This window comes from Pyrgilauda ruficollis, unplaced genomic scaffold, assembly GCF_017590135.1.
Source record: "Pyrgilauda ruficollis isolate IOZ18807 unplaced genomic scaffold, ASM1759013v1 scaffold66, whole genome shotgun sequence".
Lineage (NCBI taxonomy): Eukaryota > Metazoa > Chordata > Aves > Passeriformes > Passeridae > Pyrgilauda > Pyrgilauda ruficollis.
The window spans coordinates 3,164,104-3,188,093 of NW_024528377.1; the positions used below are offsets into that span (position 1 = coordinate 3,164,104).

General features: G+C 41.2%; 2 protein-coding genes across 5 annotated transcripts in view; one reads left to right on the top strand and one right to left on the bottom strand.

The window, feature by feature from the left end:
* Positions 1–14,990, top strand: part of PTPRO (protein tyrosine phosphatase receptor type O) — a 144,131-nt gene extending 129,141 nt beyond the window's left edge. The window contains exons 18-27 of the mRNA XM_041484460.1: positions 1,195–1,230; positions 2,217–2,298; positions 3,286–3,376; positions 3,882–3,958; positions 6,164–6,298; positions 7,732–7,854; positions 8,985–9,139; positions 10,594–10,729; positions 12,559–12,679; positions 13,614–14,990. Of these exons, the coding sequence (XP_041340394.1) occupies positions 1,195–1,230; positions 2,217–2,298; positions 3,286–3,376; positions 3,882–3,958; positions 6,164–6,298; positions 7,732–7,854; positions 8,985–9,139; positions 10,594–10,729; positions 12,559–12,663 (940 nt within the window). The 3' untranslated portion in view covers positions 12,664–12,679; positions 13,614–14,990. The remainder of the gene's footprint in view (positions 1–1,194; positions 1,231–2,216; positions 2,299–3,285; positions 3,377–3,881; positions 3,959–6,163; positions 6,299–7,731; positions 7,855–8,984; positions 9,140–10,593; positions 10,730–12,558; positions 12,680–13,613) is intronic.
* A 4,373-nt stretch (positions 14,991–19,363) lies between these two features.
* The window catches only part of EPS8 (epidermal growth factor receptor pathway substrate 8), a 125,019-nt gene continuing 120,392 nt past the window's right edge, over positions 19,364–23,990 (bottom strand). For all 4 annotated transcript variants that reach the window (XM_041484458.1, XM_041484459.1, XM_041484455.1 and 1 more), the window contains exons 21-22: positions 23,662–23,791; positions 19,364–20,823 (exon numbers count right to left, since the gene is read on the bottom strand). In XM_041484458.1, the coding sequence (XP_041340392.1) occupies positions 20,710–20,823; positions 23,662–23,791 (244 nt within the window). In that variant the 3' untranslated portion in view covers positions 19,364–20,709. The remainder of the gene's footprint in view (positions 20,824–23,661; positions 23,792–23,990) is intronic.

The window sequence follows — 23,990 nt, forward strand, 5'->3', positions numbered from 1 at the left end:
GTATTTTGTAAAATTTAATTTTGGAAAGTAGCCCTTTATTTGTTTTTAATGTAGCTTCTAAACTTAACAAGGTAGAAAAATAAAAATACTCTGCTTTTTAATATTTATTTCTCTATAATTTCATTATTTAGAATTTGAAGGTCTTGTCCTTTAATTTACTAATTGAAGCAGTGAACCAAATGATCTAGACATAATTTTCATATCACCATGAAATTAAAAATAGCATCATTATAATGTGAAAAAATAACAGATATTTTTAATGCCTTAAATTGTCCAGGAATTAAAAACTGACACTACTAAAATTCCTTCTGAGAAAGCAAGAATCTATTTGAGCTCTGATTGAACAGAGGAGATCAGTGTTTTTAGATCTCTAGCCAAGTTATTCCAGGGTGCTTGCTTTGTGTAGTTAATTTTATTGTTGCTTAACTTCTTTGTGGCAACAACAAAGTGAACACACACCCCCCTCCAAAAATCCACCCCGTGGTAGCTGATGTAGGGCAGCTCTTAAGTCCAATCCTTTGGGTTTTAGTGCTTAGCACACTCAGAAACCTGCTCACAACTGTTGCTGGTGAATTACATCAGCCATAAATCCTTGTTGTACATGACTGGCACAATTATCTCCAGCGGTTTAAAGTCAATTAAATTGTCTAAGTTTTAAGCTTGAGTCCTGCTGAGGTCAGTAGGAATATTTGCCATTGTCTTCATTTATCATCAGAAGCAGGTTATGAGACAGGCCCTGTCTTTTTTCCCTTCACCTTTTCCTGAATTTGCAAGTGGTGGTCTTGTCCCTTTACCCAAGAGATGCTTCTCATTCCCAGTTGCTCTCCAGTGTTGGCATCCAATTTTCCAAGCTCAGCCAGGCTCAGGCCCTGGGGACTCAGCCCCAGCCCACCCAGAGCCAATGGGTCAGGATTTATAGGGGACCCATGGCTTTTTCTGGGCACAGATTTTCCTTTCCAATGGCAGGTCATTCTCAGAGCCACAGAATGGGATATGCATCCCACTGGACTCAACAGAAATGTTGCTATCAGCCTTACATTGTCCAGGTTATTATCATCAATCTCCTCCTGATTATGATGAAAGAATACACATTTTTAAATCAGTGCTGTCTTTGAATAAAGGTTGTACAACTGTTTAATGAACTGTTTAATTCATAAGTGTAAATTTAAAACACTGCCTTTTTTTTTTTTTTAGGAGTAAAAATGGATTAAAGAAGAGAAAGCTGACCAAGTATGTAACTTTGGTATTTAAAGGAATAAGTCTTAGACTAAATAGGCATTATGGAGTAGGTGGCACAGTGGTATTTCTGTTACAAATACAGAAAACTTCTTGATAGACATATCCCAAGAGAGATACCTGAAAGCAGAAAACAAGCACAAACTGGACAAAAAAGAATTCTGCTCAACAGATTGTAGTAAAACACACAAAATTAGTCAGCAGGGAAAAGATCAATTATCCAACTTAGTGATTTCAACAGAGCTTATCCTTAGTTAAAAATTGCAAATGGTGAAAAAAAAATGGGATGCATTTGTTTGCAGTGATATTTCCCTATTGACATGGGGCTCTCATTACAGTTGTTGCTGGAACATCAGATCATTAATGCTAGCGGGTAAACAGGAGTAATTAAGTGGTGATAAGACAGGTTCCTTTGGGCATATTGCCTCCAAGTAAATGAGAAGATTACTGTGTACATGCTCCAGTAGCTTGTAAATTAGAGTATGATAATTAGGTGAGGGAAGATGTTTACCAGTGTTTCGTTACTCACAGCGTCAGCCTAATTATTTCTGTGTTATGTTCAGGGGCTGTGCCTAACTAACAGATAGATCTCACCTGGCAAAAAAAAAAAGTGTGGAAAGATGGGAGTCATTAAATCAAGGCTAATTCCTACCTACTAAAGCTCTCCATGGTTTTGTATAGTTATAGACCACTTTTTTTTTAGCCACCATCTGTCTGGGAAGAGGGTTGGACTCATAATTGCAAATGTGGGTAGTTGTCAAAGCCAGCAGAGAAAGCAGTCAGGACAGTGGCATTCAAAATGTAGTGCACCCAACATTTGGTGGCCCTGAACCACAAGGTTTGTCCTTATTTCTCTCTAGCATTAACAGCTGCAAATAGATATTTATGACTCGAGAGTATTCTGGGGGAAAGAAATTAAAGGTACTACAAAAAATCAGATTTTTTTTTTAACATAATTTCTCTGTATTTTTCTTTTAAAGCCCTGTCCAGCTGGACGATTTTGATGGATACATCAAGGATATGGCCAAAGACTCAGATTATAAATTTTCTCTGCAATTTGAGGTAAATCTCTGAGGATTCTTCCCTCTGCTATTTGCCCAGATCAGCTTTTTCAAGATGTTTATGCTGCATGGTGTGCTCCTGTGTGCTCTGTGTTGATCTGTGCTGTTGCTGGGTGGGCCAGCTTCACTTCCTCCTCTGCAGATTTTAGAAATGGAGCTTGGTGTTGTTAAACCCTGCATTTATTGAGCTGATTGAGGTGGCTTCTCACATTCAATTTGAGTTAACTGTCAGAAAAAACACATTTGCTTTAAGTTTACGGCATACTGGCATCCAGAATTTAATTTTGGATTTTAATGGCTTTATTTTATTTATTTAATGTCCTTAACTTGAGAGGAAGCACTGAAATCAGGAAGTAGCATCAGAAGTCTCTATAAGAGCAAGGAGATTTCTCTCAGACAAGTTCAGGTGCATTCTCTTAATTACTCAAAATTTAACGTCAATTTAGTAGTACAAAGCTAAACCCCATCCCTATCCTGGAGCTGTTTCCCAAGATACAAGATGGAAAGGCAGTGGGGAGGACTCTCAGGGTGTTTCCTGACAGCAAGTTCTCCTGATGCACCATGTTTTACATGTAACTACTGAAGATGATGACTAAAAAGGTCTTCCAAGCATTTCCCCAAGACTGAAAGCCACTTGAGGATTTCAAGAAGCCTCTTTAAGGGGGCAGATGACCACCACAGAAATAACTTAGGTTTGGCAGGATTTTTGGTTTGGTAGTGAGTGTGTGTAGAGGAACAATTCTGATTCCCAGCTCTGGGATGGCAGCAGTGTGTTGCCAACATCAGGAGGAGAAACCCCAGCACTGCTCTCCAGCTGCTTGGAGCCCAACTCAGAGGCATCAAGAAAGGACAATCTGTCATCCTGCTGTCAATTTATAAAGTGATTTATGAGCGTTTTCTGGCTGCTACCTGCCACAAGTAATCACAAGGAGTTATTCTCTGAGTGTTTTTGAGGCTGACCTTGGCATTTTCCTCTCTGTTGTCTCAGGAGCTAAAACTGATTGGGCTGGACATCCCCCACTTTGCTGCTGATCTCCCCATGAATCGCTGCAAGAATCGCTACACAAACATCCTGCCATGTAAGTACAACACAAACTAAATCCTGATAAAAGCCCTAGAGAGGGAAAGAAGCATTCCAATAAGAAAACTGGAGAATTGGGAGATTTTTCTAAGCCTGTTCTACAATCCTGCTCTTACACAGAAGCAGGCAAGGGATGTTTTTATGTTAGCTTTGAATAGATGTAGTTTCCTGGAAATGTTTATCATAGCAAGAGTTTGGAGGTGAGAAACACAAGGTTTTTTATGCTGCTGAGTTGTGTTACTGTATTTCTGTTATGATTTTAATGAAGCCTAAGGGAGCCCAAAGGGACAGCACTTGGAGGGGGTGTTTGCAGAACACTAATGATGGTGTGTCCACATTTTCTAAAGCAAACATTACTCTCTTAGTCAATACAAGAATTTTCTATTTTTTAATAGATTATTTTTGGCCATTCCTTTAGGACTAATTTAAATTTTGCCTCGTTGGAGATGAATGCCATATTTGAGAGGCCATTTTTTTTTCCTAATTTCTCTTTCCTTTTACAGATGATTTTAGTCGTGTCCGCTTGGTCTCAATGAATGAAGAGGAGGGGTCTGACTACATTAATGCCAACTACATCCCTGTGAGTACAGAGCTCTGGTCAGTGTGTTCAGTGTCCTGCACAGCAGGCAGAGCTGGGCCCTTGAAAATAGCACAGCATTTCCTGGAAGCTCACTCATGTCCTCAGCATCTCCTTCAGCTTCCAAATATTTTGCCTACAGGGAAAGCCACCAAAAAACAAAAGAAAGAAAAAATAAAAAGGGGTGGAGGGGGAAGGTTTTTTGGCAAATTTTGTTGCTGTAGCTGTGAATCTTTGTGAGACTTTGATTGGACAGGTAGGGAAATGGGCAGGAAATGTTAAAATTATTCAGTGGCCTTTTAAGAGAGCGAGGTGAAACGTAGATGTTCAAATGAGAAATTTTTCTAGATTTCTACTGCACATGGAAGAAAAGAGCTAAGGCAGACGCTCCAAATGCGCAAAATGCACACAGCCCAGATGGTGTGTGGAGGGAACTTCTGCTTTCTGCCTCCTCTCTGGTGCTTCCCCTGCACCTGGCAGAGAGCAGCCACTTACCGGGCGTAGCACCCACGGTTCCAGCATAATTACAGTGTACACAGAGCTGTAGGCAAATATTTTGACATTGGGGGTTGGCTGAAAGCTCATCAGCTCTCTCCACTCTCCCCTGAGCTCGTGCAGTCACTCAGGCTTGTCCCTGCCTCTGCCACAAGGGTTTGCCCCTCTGGTACCTCTGTGAGAGCAAGAATTCCCTGGGCTGCTCTGCGTGGAGAGGAGGCAGGGCACCACTGCAGCCCTTTGGGAAGAGGCCTTTCACAGACAAATGAGCATTTTTGCAGTCTGGCTGTGCTGGAGAGAGCTGAGCCAGCGTTATGGAGAAAGGAGGAGCCCTCGGATGAGTCACTGGAGCCACTTCTCTGTCACTTTGGCATTGCCCAAGTGTGCAGTGTTGAGCCAAGTGTCTGTGCTTGGCTTCTCTGTGTCCAGGGCATGAACCTGAGCAATCACACTGCAAGGATCAGGAAGGAAAAACCTTCCAGGATTCCCAGCCCAGGAAACTTCTGTCACACGGGATTGTGGATAACAGGATCTTGAGCAGCAGTCCCTTTCAGATTCCATGCAAAATTCAGTTCAGTTCTGCTTTGCATCTCTTTAGTTCTGCTTCTAGCACAGTGCTGACCATGGAAACTGGGATAAACACATGATGGTAATGCTGTTGCTGTTCTTTTTCTGACAATCAGTGCTGCACTGATTCCCTGCCTCCAAACACAGAAACCAGGGGTGATCTATCCCTGTGCTGACAGGGATTTGTCACTTAGGTCAGACACAGCCCACACAGAACAGGCAGCAGAGTCTGTGCAGTGCAAAAAACCTGGGATTGAGCTCATCTGCAAAGATATCTGGAGGAAGCCATTTGTGGAAAGTGCTCCCAAATCACAAATAATTTTATGATCCACATGCAGTAAGGGCACAGAAATTGCCCAATTTGCATGGGATCATGCTGTGTGTTGGATGTATTTTTTGCTCCTGCTAGGGTTATAAAATTACTTTCCAAATGCAGTTTTGATGATGCAATCTCAGCAAATATGGTTATAGCAGATGCCAAAGGGGTCATTCTTTTATTATAGTCCTAATAACAGTCTTTTGGTTTTGGAGAGGTGAAAGGAATCTTTCCAACTAAAATTATGTTGATAGGTATAGGAAAAGGAATACATGCCAATGAAGCATCTTAGCATCTGTTAAATGCATTGACTCATCATCTTCTCTATTATTTTAAGCAGAATTCTGATTAATATTTTATTAATTTAAGGCCTCTTGACATAAACCTGTGTGTATATTCCTGTTCCATTGACACCAGTGACTGAAAATCACCACAGGCACTGCTTGGGATGAGCAGACTGGGCATGTGTAACTGGTTTTGTGCCTATAACTAAACAAACCCTAAAATCACATAATCTGGAAGGAGCTGTAACTTTCTCTTAAGGTTCTTATTACTTGCTTTTTTAATATTGCCTTTTCTGCTCTCTGGGCAAATGATTCATGTGATAACAGCTTCATCTTCTGCATTTTATATTGGTTGTACTTTGGGAGCATCAAAATCTAGCAAAAGTTGTCATCACAAAATAAATACCAAAAAAATTTAGTTTTCTAATATTAAAAATCGCTTTCAGAAGTACAAATTGAACTCAGGCAAGCTAAAAAAATATGAAACATATATGTTCTGGAACAGTAGCCATGTTGGTAAGCAGGACTTATCTCTTTGTCTTTTAGGGTTATAATTCACCCCAGGAATACATTGCAACCCAAGGACCACTGCCAGAAACTAGGAATGATTTTTGGAAGATGGTTCTCCAGCAAAAATCACAAATTATTGTCATGCTCACTCAGTGCAATGAGAAAAGACGGGTATGTAACAAAATCTTGTACGTGGTGTTACAGAAACCACTCTGAAAAAAGAGTTTTTTTATGCTGAGTGAATATCTTTGCATTGATTCTGATCACAAGGCAGCATCACAACCAGCCCTGGAATGGCATCTGCCTTCCCATTTCAGGACCTTCTTCGACATTCCCTCATGTTCCCTGACCTCCTTTGACCTTTCTTGAACTTTGTCCTTTCTTGACCTTCTTGGACCTTCCTTGACTTGCTGCAACTTCATTGACTTTTCCTGATCTCCTTCAACTTTCTCTGACCTTTTATGACCTTCCCTGACCTTCTTTGACCCCTTCTTACCTTTTCTGACCTTCTTTGATTTTCTTTGACCTACTTTGACTTTTCCTGCACTTCGACATGCTTTGACTGACCTTCTTCAACCTTCCCAGATTTTTCTAGACCTTCTCTAGCTTTCCCTGACCTTGTCTTGAACCTTGACCTTTCCTTGACCTTCCCTGACCTGCTTTGACCACCTTTGATGTTGACTTTCCCTGACTTTCTTAACCTTCCTCCACCCTCCATGAACTTCTTTGATGACCCCTGACCTTCTTTGACCTTTTCTGCCCTTTTACCTCTCCTTACTTTATTATGAAGCCTCTCCTCTCACATGAGGAGAGACTGAGAGAGCTGGGACTCTTCATCCTGGAGAAGAGGAAGCTCCAGGGGTCTTGTCACTGTGTACAAATACCTGATGGGAGGGAATGGAGATGAGGGACTCCTTTAGATGTGACTTGCCCTGTGACAGGTCAAGAGGTGATGTGCACAAATTAAAAAACCACATTAAATTCCTTCTGAAGTCAGGAAACACTTACTTTACTGTGAGGGGACTGAGCACGGGGACAGGTTGCCCAGAGCTTGTGGAGTCTCCATCTTTGGAGATATTCCAGAGTCACCTGGACATGGTCTGGAGCTGGCTCTAGGTGACACTGTTTGAGAGGGAAGGGACTTGAACAGGATGACCTCCAGGCCTCCTTCCAACCTCAGGCCTTCTGTGATTCTGCACTTTTAAATTTAGATAATTATGAAATACAAGCCCTAGCTTTACATTTTCCCTTGATAATAGAAATATTGATAATAGGAATATTTGGAATATCATTTGGGGGGTGTATATGGACCATTCTCTTTCCCAGCTTTTTGCTCCGTTTAGACCTATTATATCAGGAAGAAAAACAGAAGTCACTCTTTGTTCTTCACTGCACCCTTCTGAAAATTGACACATAGCTGATGGCCACAGTTAAACAGGAATGGTCAGACTGGAAGTCATTGCAGGATAAATTTCCTCTCCCTGCAGCAGCAAGTGAATAGTGCTGTAAGCACTGCTCAACCCAAGGTTCTGCCTCCTTTTGCATGTGCTCCTTTCCATATGTGTATCCTTATACAAATATGCCTGGATTTCCCCCCATTCCAGGTGAAATGTGACCACTACTGGCCTTTCACAGAAGATCCTGTTGCATATGGGGATATCACAGTGGAGATGCTGAGCGAGGAGGAGCACACGGACTGGGTGTATCGCAGCTTCCGAATCAGCTACGTGAGTGAAACCCTCTGCCAGAGGAGTGGCAGTGATTGCAGTCCAGCCTTTTCTTTAACTTTGGTCTATTTCTGGAATTCAGCAGGAAACACCTGAGAGAGATCAATGTCCTTATCCTCACAGGCAAATGACGAAATCATAAAACTTTTCCCTAAAATTGTAGTCTCTGAATTTCTCAGCAAAGTGAAATGGACGCTTCTGTGGTACCAATAATTACTGACAACAAATGTGTGAATTTCTTCTTTTCTATATCTCAGGCACAACTTCTTGCTATAAATTATTCAAAACTTGAAAATACCAAAGGAAGAATTGAAAATATTTTTTTCAAAGGGGTAATTCTGTAATAATTATGTCTACCTATAAAATATTGAAAAAAATATGAGAGTATGTGGTGTTCAAATTAAAGCTCCCCAGACTTTCCTTCCACCCTTGTTTCCTGCATCAGATCATGGCCAGCACCATCTCATGAAGGAAAGTTTAGGGATGTGGAGGGGATGTGGAAAAAGCAATGCACTGGCAATTCAGCACTGACCCAGGACCTTATGTGTTGGGTTGAGGATCTTACTTCATCTAAAGCCAGTAGAATTTTTAGCATTGTACATGGGGGTTTTTTTATAATGAGCTTTTTTCCTAAATGTTTCCTCTGGTAAATCTTTGGGGGGGGGGGGGGGGTTTTTTTTTTTTTTTTTTTTAAAACTGTTTTTTATTTAAAACTTGAAAAGAAAACCTCTTGAGAGTCCAGGCTTGAGTGTTTGCCAACAGGGTTGTTCTTTATCTGTGGCAAAATGAGAAAAGGAGATGGAATGGAATAAAAAGGGGAAAAAAGCTCAGAGTTGAAAAATGCAACAATTCTTGATTTAAAAGCAAAATAAGATGGAACTACCACAGGGAGAAAAGCAAAAAGCAAATCTCAAACCCAGAAACAGGAAGTTCTTGTTGTTTTGATAATGATGGCTTGATATCTCCCCTACTTTGTATTAACTAGCTTGTTTGTTCTTTGCCAATTTCTTTTGGCTGGCTTCAGCCTTTTAGGCTGTATGTGGGCGAAAAAAAGAAAACCACAAAATGACAAAAGAGCCCTCAGTGTGACTGGGTGTGATGACATGCTGCTGTTCTGCTTCTCCCCCCAGGCTGATGAGGTGCAGGACGTGATGCATTTTAACTTCACTGCCTGGCCAGACCACGGCGTGCCCACCACCAACGCTGCCGAGAGCATCCTCCAGTTTGTACAGATGGTCAGGCAGAAATCAGCCAAGACTAAAGGCCCCATGGTCATACACTGCAGGTAAATGCTTCAAGGAGTGGGGGAAGAACAAGGTGTGACATTAAATAGGTCGGGAAACCATGAGAAATAGAGATTTTGGGGTTCTGGTCAGCTGGTGGCTGAAGGTGGTTCTCTCTGCTGTTATGGTGTTATGCAGCTTTGCCTGTGACCCCATGGAGAAATTCATAGAGGATATTGTTCCGTGAGTCTTAGTGCCAAAATAAGTGCACAATAACACAGAGGAGAGATTTATATATAATATTATGAAATCAGACCCTGTATTTACTGCTTAATTGTTCTGGGAAGGAACAGAAGCAAGTATCAGAGAGCTGGGCAGCAGCTGTAGTACTTATTTTCTTCAGTGAGGATTCTTCTAGCAGCAAAGATATTTTCAGGTAGTATTTTTAGACTATACTGTGCATCTTAGACCACATAGATTAAAAGTAGCAATGCTACAAAATTAGTAGGGGGGGAAGAAAGAATGCATCGATCAACTCCTGCAGTAATTGTTCTCAGACTTTAAAGAAGGCACAGGATGAAGTTATCAGTTAATTTGTCCAATTAACACGTCAGAAGTTCCATTGTATTCATCGTATTTGAGAAATTAACACAACAAAAGCCAAAATAGAGACCTGTTTTGTGACAGTTATGTTGAACTGTGTCAACGAGATGTTAAACATTGTTGCAAACACTTTCAAGGCTTTTCAGAAAAAGCATGACAAAACAGAAGAAAGAGCTTTTGCCAAGATACACACCCTTAGTAGTAGGTAAAATGTTTGGATGCTGTGTGAAACTCCCTAAAAACCTCTGTGAAATCTGACTTAAACACCACACGTGAAATTACAGTGCAAAGAATCATACACACATGAGAATCCCTAAATGAAAGCACTGTATGTTTTTTCTAGTTGCTAAGCTTCCCTTTGGGGAAAATGCAGATTTTCAGCTGAGTGGTAGCTATTTCTGTCTCATGCTCCTAAGGCAGAAGTCCTGGAGTGCAGACTCTTCTGGTGATGCCTCAGGTTTGAGCTTTTATATTGTCCTTTGAGGACAAACTGCAGTAGTTCAGCGCCTTTGTGATCCAAGAGCTTTGCAGTGTGGAGAGCAGTGGAACTGAGTCCTGCAGGTGTGACCCCCACTCTCCCTGGGCATCCATTGCTCCTGAGCAGGTCTCTGTAGCTCTGACTCCAGCCCCTGGAGTCGCAGGGGTCTCATGAAGTCTGTGAGGGGAGCAGTGACAGCAGGAAGAGCAGGGAGCTAAGGATGGGTGAGGCTGTGTGTGCAAATTCTTTCTGTGTGAGTGCATCCACTCTGCCCAAACAATGGGCTGTGTACCACTAAATCCCACAGATAACCAGCCTGCCTGGCCTCAGATCAGTTCTATCTGACAGTCACAGCTGCAGGACTCCTGCCTTTTGCAGTGCCACTGATTTGCTGTGTGTCCTCTTGCACGAGCTGCATGTCTGTGTGTGTTGCAGCGCTGGCGTGGGACGGACGGGGACGTTCATAGCCCTGGACCGGCTCCTGCAGCACATCCGTGACCATGAGTTCGTGGATATTTTGGGCCTGGTGTCGGACATGAGGTCCTACAGAATGTCCATGGTGCAGACAGAGGTAAGGTCTGTTCACTTCAGCGCTGTGACAGCATTGTGGTGCCCATTTCATACCCATCCTCAGCATGCTCACGACTCTTGTTCCCTCAAACACTTGATAAAATCACTGTGAATCAATATAGTCAAGATTTCATCTTCATTGTGATATTGCCACGTTATTAATCTGCTGCATAGGTGGGTTTGATGATATATCTGCAATCTCACTGTCTGCCAGAGGAGATGAGTTATTCTCACCTTCTGTGAAATGAATATGCAAACAATGCATTAGAAGAGATTAACATATGAAATTTTCAAGCCATGCTGTAAAGAGCTGGGCTTGCTGAGGGGATTAATGGCTCATGAAATGATATCAGTATCAGGCAGCCTTGTTCAAGTATCATGTTGGTATCATCCAGCTCATCACACAATGGAATTTCAAACAAGCAAGACAGGCAAAAGGATTGTGAGTCTGCCAGACACCCTCCTTGCTCCTCTCCCTACCCAAATATCTACTGGGTAACACTTTTTTCAAGACAAAAATATATAGACAATATATACTGGGGTAAAAAAAAAAAAAAATAAAAAAAAAATCATAAACTCATTCTTCAAAGCAAAAGTAATTTGCATCTGAACCTTCCCGGTTCCCCTGGTAATGAGGGAAAGATTTCATATTTCATGCCTATTGTACTCTTCCTTGGTTAGACACACAGTATAAATGAGCAACCTCCATGCAGCTGGAAGTACCACCATCACTGTTTTCAAGGTAGATTGTTTATTCCCAAAGTTTGTTGAATTGAGAGCAAATAAAAAACTTGTAGCAGTGAGAGGAAAGGAGGAAGAAAACCTGCAGTGACAACAACTAGGATCTGGAAATGAAAAAAAAAAAAAAAGTAATTTTCAGTCTACTCTGGATCATTCCTATCAAACTGCCACTTTTCATCACAATTCACTCTATTAATCAAAAGGCAGATCCTTTCCACCAGAGGGACAAAATCCTGATGGTTGATTTCAGCTGCAACTGCTACCACTCCAGAGGTGATGTGGGTTTTTCTAGGTGTTTTTTTTTCTTTAAATATTTCATTTTTTTTTTTTTTTTAATTTGCCATGTAGATCCTCATTGCTTGCCTGGAGCTGATGTTGGGGGCAGTTACTGAGCTCCTGCTGCTACAGGCAGTGGCCAAGCCTGGCCTCAGACTCACCAAGTGACACTGGCACTCAGCCACAGAGGCCACCAAACAGTTTTTCCTTACAAAATATGAAACCCCTGACAGCTCACCTGAGTTCACATTGTCTGGTATGCTGGAAACTTGGCAGTGTCTCAATGAGCAGTTTAAAAAAACAAATGGCATGGGCCCAAAAAGGGCTTTAGAATGGGGAATACCCTGAATTGAAACCAGACTCTCCAAATTAACTGCTCTGTGAACAAAATGGGGGTTTTCTTCTTATTGATGAAGAAGTCAAACACTGAGGAACCTGAACCTCATTAAAATATTTCAGGTGCATATGTGGCATGGGTGCAATTTGTTGTTCACGAAGCATTCAGATACCTTTCTTGGAATTGATTTCTTTTTAGGCAATGTAAAATAGACCGACTTCAACTCCGATTCAACTCTTCTGCCATCATTCACGTTATTAATAAGTGATTATGGTGTCAGGTGGATTTCATGCTCCCCCTTCTGCTATCTGTAACAATTGTGGGCTATTGTTTTGGCAGCTGATAACTCCCTGTGCATTGTGAGGGGCTGAGCTGGGAGACATGGAGCTGTGCAGGCTGTTCCTATGAACAAACTGTGTTTTTGTCGTGCTTTCTGGGGTGCAAAAAATGCCCTCTTATTTGGTCTTTCCTTCTAGGAGCAGTACATTTTTATTCACCAGTGTGTGCAGCTGATGTGGCAGAAGAAGAAGCAGCAGTTCTGCATCAGTGATGTCATATATGAGAACGTCAGCAAGTCCTAGTTCAGAGTCACAGGTGGTAAGTCAGGCAAGCCTGGCCCTGTGCCTCACATCCCTGCTGGCACTTTGGGGCTTTTCTTATTCCTCTTCCCTGTTCACATGGAAAATGAGGGGAAAAAACCCATCTAGCCTCTCATGGTGAATAACCCACTACCCTTTCTACGGCACTGTAAGAATATATGGGCTCTCTCATGTTTAAAGAAAAAGAGAATCCAAACTCCTGATGAGCCATCTAACCCTGCCACTTGTCCTGACATGCCTTGTGAAGCTTAAAGGGAGGGAGAACTTCAATATCTCCAGTTGTTCTCAAACAAGGATTTTGCCAGGTTGCCATGGCCAGCAGGGGCCTGGGGATGCTCTGCTGGAGGGTGAGTTGGTAACCAAAAAGCTCTGGCATGAAAGTGTGGGAAATGTTTTCTTAAATTTAAAATCATAGCAGCAGAGAACCAGCAGGCTCTCAAAGTGGTACCACCAGTAGCATAAGTGAAAGGCTGGTCTCACTCTCCCACTGACCTAAGCAAAAGAAGTGGCTGTGACCACGAGGACAAGCCGTGGGGACGTGTGTCACTGCTCTGGTTCATTAGGTGGCAGCAAGAACCCAGCCACAGCCTTAACACTCATTTTGGGTGGAGCAGGAAGCTGCAGGCTTTGACACAAACTGCTTTCCTGGCAGCTGGTGGAGAGCTGTGCTGAGGACAGCACCTCCAGCCCTGTCTGCTGTGTGTCATGTGTGTTTATTAACCCTGTGTGTATTTATCATCCCCCTGCCTGTAAAGAAACCCCAGTTTGCCTCACTGTTCCCTGGGTTTAGGGTTGCTGTCTAATCTGGGTCCCAGCACCTTGTACTGGTGACCTGCAGTCCCACTCGGAGTGGAGGGTCAGTAAAACAAATTCTAAAAACTGTATTTATTCCCTTTTCTTCTCTCTAAAGCATTCTGTTTGTTTGGTTGCAGGTGAGACCACGAAGCACACCCATCTTCCCTTGCTTCTGATTTATTTTCTGTTGATGGTTTGAAGGGGCAGGTGCTGTGCCACAAGAGACCACTGCTCTGCAGTGCGTGGACAATGAGGGAAAGAAACTTTTACCTTTCTGAAGCACTGGGGAGACAAAGCCTTAACGAGCCTGCGGTGTCTTTTGAACTGTTTAATTTCTGGACATTTTTTTTAAATACTGGACCAAATTCAGCTAAACAACATGAAGGAAAAGACACTACATGTGCATAAGACAGATTGCTCCAGAGTGTTGGGGTTTTGTTTGGTACTTTTGCTTAATTTCTTTCATAATATTTTTTTTTTTTTCTGTGCAGGTTGGGCTTAAGGTTGAAAGTAAGTGCAATATTTTTTTAATGGTTGACTGGAGAGCTTTCTTCATGTGTCACTGGTCTGTCCCTAGGAGAGCAGGCATTGTTAGTATCTAATAATACCTCATTAGTGAATAGCGAGGCATGAACATACATGAAGAAACCTGGAGATTGTGAAAAGGGGCTGGGAGGGCGGGGGGGTTGCTGGGGCCATGGATTTGACTGTTCCCTTACAGCACTGATGGACGTGGGGCCCGGGGGGAGCACGAGACCCCAGGAATGGACTGACGAGCAGAAATCCGAGCTGTGCAGCTGAGACAAGGGGTGGGCTTGGCCCTTGGTTGGGCTGCCACTAATTCAGCAGAGGGATTGCTCTTTTTGCCAACCTTTTTTTCAGTAATGCCACTGGTCAGGCTCTTCTTTTAGATGGATCTAATCACAGGGCAGCTGGGTTTCCAGCTGGGATATCTTAGCATATATAGCATTTAACTGTCTGAGCAGTCTATGGTGCCTATACCCCTCACTCGTGTATTATTTTTTAGTAATTATTAACCCTGTGTGAAAACATGAAGCTGGTTCAGGTTGGAGGGGTGGAAAGAAAAAAAAAAAAAACCCACAAAAAGTGCTTTAATAGACGTAACAATTTTTCCTGAACCAGGAATTTACAATGTTACAAATATAAGGTTTTGGCATGTGAAGAGCTGGTTTTCAATTTGTTGCTACAAGGCTGCCAAAATGTCAGTATGGATTCCTGCAGGGCCTTTGGGGGCAGGGAGGGGGGCTCTTTTCTTTTTCGCTGTCCATTTCAGTTCTAGTCAAAATAATTAGCTAATATATATTTTCTTTTTTTGGGGGTCTTTGTATAATGCCGGTACATCATTGTGTATTGTGACATGGATGCTGTCAGAATGGATGTTTGATGGCATTTTTGTAACCTGTTGCTTTGTGTCACCTCATTGGAAGTTAGCAGCAATGGTGCTCAATGTAAACAAAGCAGACTTGAACTGAAAGTAAACACACTGGATTGCTTACCTGTGGAGAAGTCACTGTCAGCAAAACAGCAAAATATATATTTATTTCACCCTGACTCTGCTATCACCTGGCAGGGCACCAGGGTGTAGGGCAGCAGCTCAGCTGCCCTCAGGAGCCTGATCATCTCCTTCAGCTGATTTTCTTTTTTTCTTCCAAAGTTATTCCACTGGCAGGTAAATAGGTGCGTACTTCTTTGATAACTACTTCATTGTGGCATTGGTTACAGCGGAAAACTTCTTTCAAACTGTTATGTTATGCAAAACTTAACATAATTCCCAGATAAAACAGGTCCTTGTGAGGGGTACTAGACAAACAGGAAAGAACAGGTGATTACTGAATGGGTGTGATGTGTATTTCCCCTCCCTTCTGTTTCCTAATGCTACTTCCACTGCTCCCACTAATCCCAGTCCTGGAGCAGGGATGCTGCTTCTCCAAGCACAAGGTGGATGCAGAAGGGGAGAGCCCCTTGTTCCAGGGAGCCAGTTGGTGACAAAAAAGGCTCCAGTGGTGCACATTTCTCCCTCATTTCCCTGTGTGCCTCAGCCTGAGGGCCTGCCATTCCAGTAGGAACAGCAAAGAGCTGTCTGGCCTAAACTGAACAGAAAACAAAATTATAAACGAGCACTTGACCATTTAGACCTTGCCTCCATGCTTTTTTTTAAAAAAAAAAACTCATTTCAGGTTTTCATTACATGCTTACTCAGAAAATGTGTTCATATCCCTCTGGACAACTAGCTGGGGGAAAAAAAACCAACCCACAAATGTTCTTTCTCATCCACTGTCTCCTCCCTCCTGCTGGCCACTGCCCATTGAGCCAATACTCATTCTGTGTCACAGAGCAAAGTTAAATCATTCACTGTGCCCACGAAGTGTCACAGGGTGCTGTAAAAGAAGCTTGGCTGAACCTGACAGGGTCCAAAACTGCTGCAAAGATGCCAAAATCGCATGTTGCAAAGGACACTGAGCAGCCTGAATTTACTAGATGGTTTTGAATGCATGTCAGAAATTTTTCCATTTGCACAGCAGCAGGTGCCTGTTTTTCCTTTAATAGCTTCTTAATCACAAAGTCAATTCCAATGAAAACTCCATCAGAATAATACCTTTTCCTACCCCACTCAGTATGCAAAACTGTGTCAGTGGGCATGTGGGATGGCAATGGAAACCACCTCTCCCAGCATTCAAGACATGAGTAAAGCAATAAATGGGCCTGGAAGCCACTGTGGTTCAGAAAACTCATGCAGGTCCTTTTAGTCTGAATTGACACAGCACAATTTTGGCTTTACCTCATCATACACCTTCAGTGTAAGTCCAAAAGAACAACATTCATGTTAATATTGTTTCCAGCATCTGCTAAAGTAAAACCCTGAAGTCATCACAGCTGTAAAGCTGTCTGAAGCTTCAGGTTAGGTAATAGATATTTGGAATTATGGGCTTCGTGTCCAAAGCTCTGCTGACACTATTGATGCTCTTTATTGATCTGCTGCTCTTCCAGCATCTGCTGACCCAGCTGTGCGTAAGAGCAGCTCTGTGCTGTGAGTAACCATTATCTGCAACCAGGGCAGGTTTTCTCCTTGGCTCATGCTGTGTGCTCTGCCATGGAAGCAAAGAAAGAGGTAAAATTAAGTACTTAGAAGTGGAAAAAAGTCTGTGGGGAAGTGTGGCCTCTCCAAGCATATCCTGGAGTTTTAGAAGTGAGCCCTGGGTCTTCAGAAGTCTTTTCTTCAAACCTCACCAAAAGATTAAGAACAGGCCAGGAAGCCTTACTTGTGCTGTACTTCAGTTTAATGTTTTGGGGTTTTTTCCACAAACTTGTTTGTTTTTTTTTTTTTTACACCAAGCTAGGATGAATTTCCCCTGTCAAATAATCAACATCATCATCTTATGCTCTAAAATGGCTCTTCCCTCCCTCCTTTAACACGTCACACCACCTGCCTCTCACTTCTAATTTGTAAAGGCTTGTGTCAAAACTGTAATTTCATTGAGGCAGGCTGAAGCAGTTATTTCAGCCATTTCCTGTGAGAGAATAATGTTGTTAGTGCTCTTGACATGGGTGTGAGCAGGGTGGGTTGAGCTTTACTGCTGCTGTGACAGGCACCAGTGGGGACTAGGAACTTCTAGGAAGGCTCCCTATTTTCACTCATCTCTTCTTAATCTGCAAAAAGCCAAGGCACTTATTAGCAAAAAGTTGACATTGCTACAGTAAAAATTTAAAGTCTGTGAAATTTTAAATACAGAACCCATACAGATTCCCTCTCATTTGCACTTCTATATAATGTTGGTGCTTTTATGTAGAGGTGGGAGACTGATCTCAAAAGTATTCCCTCAAATACTTTTGATGCATCAGAACCTTAAACAGGGCTGGTTTAGACACCAGACTCAACATAGTAGAAAAACTTGGCTCCTATGAAAGGGTAATTTGGCCAGAAAGTTGAGTTCCCATTCATGATTGTGTTTCCTTTATGCTTGAAATGCAGGAAAATCAGTGGTCATACCTGCTTGAACAGGGTCTGGTATTCAAGCCATAGCTTGCTTCTGTCTGTGACCTAAAAAGTCAAAATGCCTTCACTACCACATTAAAATAAAAATGCTGTAACTTACAGGTTTCATAATTAGAAAGAATTTACATCTTACAGAAACTCATAGATTCTTTGGTTTGTTCCCTTAAATTGTCAAAATTCTGAAGTTCACAAACACTGAAAGCTCTGCACATTTCAGACAATCATTATAATTTTGGATGTGAAATCTCTATTGCTTCATAAACCATTTATTTCTGCACATATCAGTCATGGATTTATGCCCTTATTTCCCAACCCCACTCAAAACAAAAACCTAACAAACAATAAACACCAATTTTTATACAGTTAATGCTTTGGAGCAATGAAAGTTTGTATAAAATCCCAGAGACCACAGTTTGTCTGAGCAAATCCCTGCTTAACATTTGAATTTCTAGATGGTAAGTAAAGTGCTCCACCCATCAATATTGGCTAGAAGTGTTCTTTCTGAATTAATTCTGTGTGGTTTCACAGTGGTTTGCTCTCCCCATGGTGTCCCAAGGGAACCAGCAGTCTAAAGAAGTGGGAAGAAGTGCCTTGCTGACCCCAAGGGAACCAGAAGCCTGAAGAAGTGGGAAGAAGTGCCTTGCTGATGTTAAAAGGTTTGTGCTTTGAAAGCATGGAACTGCTGAGTGAACACAGGCTGCTAAAAACCCCTCCCTCCATCCAGTTAAAAAGGCAAATTGATGGCAGAAAAATAGTAAATTACTCCCACTTCTCAAATGTCTAATAAGGCACTGATTTTGGCATTTTAAAAAAATGCTTTGTTTCCTTCTTAAAGACATATCACATCCTTCTAAAATATTATTATTGAAAAAAATAAGCCTCACTGCTCAAATCCTAGAGAAAACATTTTGAATGAAGCACTGCATTTTACTACTGGTTTTGTTTTAACCAGGAAGAAAACATTTCATTTTCATTTGAGGAACCCCAAATGAGATCTCCTCCTGATTTCTTATGACTGCCAGCAAAATAAAAATTCAAAAACTGCACAGCAGCACAAGGGTGAAGATCCCTGCAGTGCTTTAAAGCACCCAGGAAATTCCAGCAGGTGGGGAAATATTTGCCTCAACACCATTCAGATTTCCCAGACTGTAACACAGAAATCATAAAGGTTAGTTCAGCAGAGTTTAAAGGGTAAAGACAACTCAAGGAGCACTTGGTTGTTAATTCATTAGTAGTTTAGGAACTGTGAAAAAAAGACACAAACCAACCCAGCAGCACCCAAGATGGTTCTGCTTGTTCAGCGTGTGGAAGGAGTTTCCTCTTTTCTCCCCAAGTATCTCTGAGCACACTGACCATGTTCAGACCTGTCTGGCACTTTCCAAACACCAGCTCCACAGAAACCCAGCTCCAAAAAACCCCCAAACTGTTGTGAAGCCACCTCTTTTCTCTCAGAGGTGGGACATGAGTTTTCCCCACCGGCGCTCAGAGTGCCAAACCTCACAAAGTCTGGGAGGTCCCAGAGCTGTTGCCTCTTTCTGGGCAAAGCAAACCACGTGCTGAATGCTGAAATAAAAGCCTGCAGAGAGGATAAATCTTGCCTTCCTATTTTGGTAATTATCAGAGGTGCAGGTTACCACCAGAGTGCTTTTTATAGAATCTGACATCCTCCTATGAGAAAAGGCATGGATTCTAAGTTTTAAATAGGAGTTTCAAAAAGACCTTTTAAAAAGGTTCCTCCTCCTGCACTTTCAAGTAATGGGATTTATCACTTCTTGACCCATTCCTGAATAAGGCCGTGTTTATGCAGACAGGCATAAAGAATATATATCAAATGTAAAAACATAAATGGACACACAACCAACCACACAGAAGTAGTGTTTGCAAGGACATTTACAATAAATGGCACTAACACCTTTATTAAGATTTTAATTTTTCATTTGTGAAAAATGAATAGATTTTTTTCCCTTGTATGCAGAGGAAAAGCAAACTAATGGCAATAATCAAGATTACTTTCTTATTTCAATACTGTCTTTGTAGCCACAAAGATACAATAATTTAACAGACAAGAAATACTGTTTATTGCAGACTTTAAGCTGATTCATGTGAAAAAGGCACTATGAAACTTAATCAAACTAGATGATTAAATTTGTCTAAATTAAGTGATGTTATATATTATATATAATACATATATTATATATAAAATCACATGACCATGTGAAACAGAACATTTTGTGACAAAAATCATTGCATCTCCAAAAATAGCATTTTCTGGAAGGGATGTTTCTCTTTTCTTTTTTTTTTCCCCGTTTTACCTTCAGGAATCCACTTTTCCAAAAGATTACATTTATAAAGGAAATCATGAAGGCTTTTTGCACGAGGAAAAACTGATATCTGGGATCAACACACAGAGAAGTCTAGATTACACACTGTTCTTTTTGATGGGTTAAGTTGCAGACAAAAAAATGCAATTATATTTTAAAGAAAAATATACTGTGAGTTGTTGCATGGCTACAGCAGATCTCTTCACCTCTTTGAGCTGGGTTGTGATGCTATTTTCTAGTTACTCTTTCTTGTGCAATATTATAGTTCATCACAGGTGAAATATGGATAAAATCAATGTACAGAATATTATTTTGCTATAAACAGCATCATTAGTAATAAAACATCTTGGGAGTGATGCAGGAAAGATTCAGTCTGTGTTGGGCTGCTGTTCATTCCCTAAACATTTCCTCCACATTTGCTGGAGTCGACAACTTAAGTAAACATCCTGCAGCCAAATGCCTGACAAGAAAGACTGAGCCAAAAAGGACATAATTGCACACTACAGCTAGAGATGGGATTCAGAATCTTATTATTACTGAAGGGTTCAAGTGCTTTTTTTATTGCTGGCTCAGCTTCCCTCAGATGAATCACCAACAAAGACGTGCTCCAATTTATCTGTCATGTTAATTCCAAAAAGCCAAGACCCATCTCTGGGTGTAAATGAATCTTGTACCAATATTTTCACCTGTCAGGAATCTCCACTGCATTTCTCATCTGTTCATTTCTCGTGATGAGGAGCCAGCAGCAGGTACTTCTCTGAACACTACTGTAAATTTTCTTCGTGTTGGCTAGTTACATTTACAATACAATAAGACATTCCCCTTCACTGCTTCCTAAAGCAAAGCTGGATGGTTTTATGCTATGGACAATGGAATTAAAGAAAAGAGGAAACACTTTTAGTGGCTGCTTCCTTCATCAAAGGACTCCACACCTGAATCTGTGGCAGCTGCACTGATTTTTTCTTGCCGTCTTCTCATAATTTCTTGCAGTTCTGAACTACCACTGCTGGCCTAGAAACAAAAGAGAAGAGTTTACTCGTGGCTTTGACAGGCACTGAAATTCCTCTGCCAGCATTTTGTTAAGACAGTTGTTTGAACAAACTCACCTTGCGGATCCAACAGAAAAGTATTTACACTATCCTTAAATATAGACCATTAAAAAAAATCTGCAGACTATTAAAAGCATATTTCATCATTGCTGAGCCTCTATAATTCCCACATGAGGCCCTGGAAGTATTGGATATTTAGGGGGTTCATAAAATATGGCTTCAGTAAAAACAGAGTTTAAGTTTAATAAGTTTGTTAGGATTCCACACTTAAACATTGGGGCAATAATATTTAGAATTAAAAACCTGGGAAAACCTAAAAATTAAAAAATTAAAAACCTGAAAACATATATTTGATGGGTTTAAAAGCTCACACATGCACATGGGATTCTATAGGCAAGACCTAATTAAGGATTCAGTCTCAGGCTCTCACACCATTCACCATGAGGCATTTGCAGCTCAGAAACACAGGTTTCAAATTTAGAGCACACTCATAGAAATTGGACCATACTACAATATTAGCAACAGAGGAATATTGTGAGGACAAGGCTTTATTTAATCTTTTAAGAGTGAAAACCAGGTCTCCTGAACAAGCTGCTTTTTCAACATAAATGAAATTATTAGCAAGGCCAGGACATCTATTCATCACAGCAGAACTTCCCAAAGTGTGCATGAATAAAACTAGGGGATTACAAACCAAGAGCATATCTGCTTCTGTACAATCCGTCCATGACATGACCTCCAAAACTTCAAAATCAGCTTCCAAAATACCCTCTGAATAAGGAAGCAGAAACTGGTTTTGAAATTTATAAAACAAATCCCAGGACTGTTAAGGGGGAAATCCTGCAGTTGATTGTGAACTCTGAAAATGCATCCTAATAATTTCATAAAATTTCATATAGATTTAGCTGCATTATACCCATTAAAATGCAGCACCTGGTTCCACAAAGAGTGAGACAAGTTCTAAATTAACTACAGTGCTCCTCCTACTTAAAATACCATTGCTTTCCCCTCCCAGAGTGGAAGGACAAGGCAGGGAGCCTAGAAATGACACTGAAACTGAGGGAGCAGCTTTACTTGTCTTAATTGATCTTGTCCTTGCCCTCTTGGTTTCAGATACGGAATTGCAGCACCCATTACTAAGGTCATGCATAAAAAACCATCAGCAGATGCCCAACTTCATCAGAGGTCATGTACAAATATTTTTCTGAGAATAACTGAGCAGACCAAGCTGAAAGAATTTGCCTTCCTGATAGCATCAATGACAACAGGACTGATGAGCCTGAAATGCATTATATTGTAATATTATTATAGGGAGAGAAAGGATGGTTCAACTTCCTTTGATGACATAATTCAGCAAACAACAGGCTGAAGCCATCAGGAATTGCATAAATTCTGAAACTCAGCCTCAAATAACCAAGGCAGAAATAAATATTTCAATTACCTTTTCCCCAACAAAATAAAACAAAGCAAAATAAAACTTGCTGGACTCCAAGTAGCTGCTAATTAACTCTTGTAAGGCATTATTAGACAAGTTTGGACTTTTGAGTTTCCTGCAGAGTGAGGCCTAACTGGGGCAAGCAGAGCACTGAGGAAAAAAGACCCCTCCAACCCAGAGCATCCCTGCTTTCAGACCAAATTCCACTGCAAAACTACTTCCATCTCAGGACACTGAAATAAGATAGATGACATGCAAAAAAAAGTTGAAGAATAGAAATATATCTTCACTAGGAAATGATGGATTGCTCTGGACTGTAGTGATTTCTATTCCCAAGATTGAAGGTGAAATATTTCTCCCTTCCTTTAACTGGAAAATAGGGCTTGAAGAAGGGAATAAAGCAATTTTAAGTGTTAGAAAATTATGCTCTCTGATGCACACTGATCATGTAAAGCGTAAAATATGCATCATCATGAGCCTGTCTTTTAAAATATGCCTGGTAGTTAATGGTTAAAATCATTCAAGTGAGACATTCCCAGCTTAAGGAGAGGAAAGCAATTTAAACCTCTTCAAGATTTTCTTCTAAATAGGATGTGGAGAATATAACTTCTCAGTTGGGTTGATCTCACATCTAGATCATTTCTCCACTCTCCACAGCAAGTTAAAAAAAAAATGTAGGTGCACCTCCAGTTTTACTAGTTTAAAATCAGCAAGAATTGTCCTTAGCACAGCTCTGGATACAAGCTTAAGGTGTTTAAGAATCAACACTTCTTTAATTAAAGCAAAATGTTGCAGAGCAATAAATACAGAGACAGAATCCTTGGCTCAGAAACTCTGCTAGCAGTGTCCAGTGTGTTTTCCCTTCAGTGCAGGTGCCCCAGTGTTTGACCTGAAAACAGCAGTGGGCTCACCCTGCCAATTTCTCACGCCCTATAAATCAAATCTCCTCTAGAAAGATAAAACAAAACTCACTTATATCACCACCAAAATTGTTGGGAGTATGTGTTTGTCCAAGCACCAGGCAAAGCAAGAAGCAGGAAAAGGGGCATTTTACTCTCCCATTGTTTCCCCCAAAGCTCTTTTTGGCTGATTTTGTGTTCTTGCAGTTGGGTTACACCACAAAACCTCTTAAATTTGAGTGCTGTTTCTAATGTTTCTGGACCCCTTTAGAAGTGGGGAAGATCTCACCTGGTGTTTTGAGGATGCTGTCCCAATGAATTAATACCAAATAACTCAGGTGAAAAGAATGATTATCAGTGTGATGGGAACTGAGGAAAATCCACCTGCCTCACAGAAGGAGTTATCTAATTCTACATGTTCAGAGTTGGTGACCCAAATTAGATGAGTGAGAAGAGTTGTCCATACCTCCAAGGCAGATTTCTGTACCGTGATTTGGTTGTAGACTCTTGACCCTTCTGGGCAAACAGTCCTGAGTTCCTCTTTATTGAGGGAGAAAAGCTGAGCTCCTGTCAGCACACCGAGGCTGTTCACAGTCCTGGGACACGCCAAGGGAACAAACAGCAAATCAGCAAAACCACACTGGCCAAGGTTTGCCTTCATCCCACATTGCCTTGGCTGGGGCTACTAAATTCAGAGCAAACTTGGTGCAGCAGGGCTATTGAAGTCAATTGGGTGCATAAGTAGACTTTTTGATAGAGGCTAAAATATATATATACACTATAGTTATATACTAT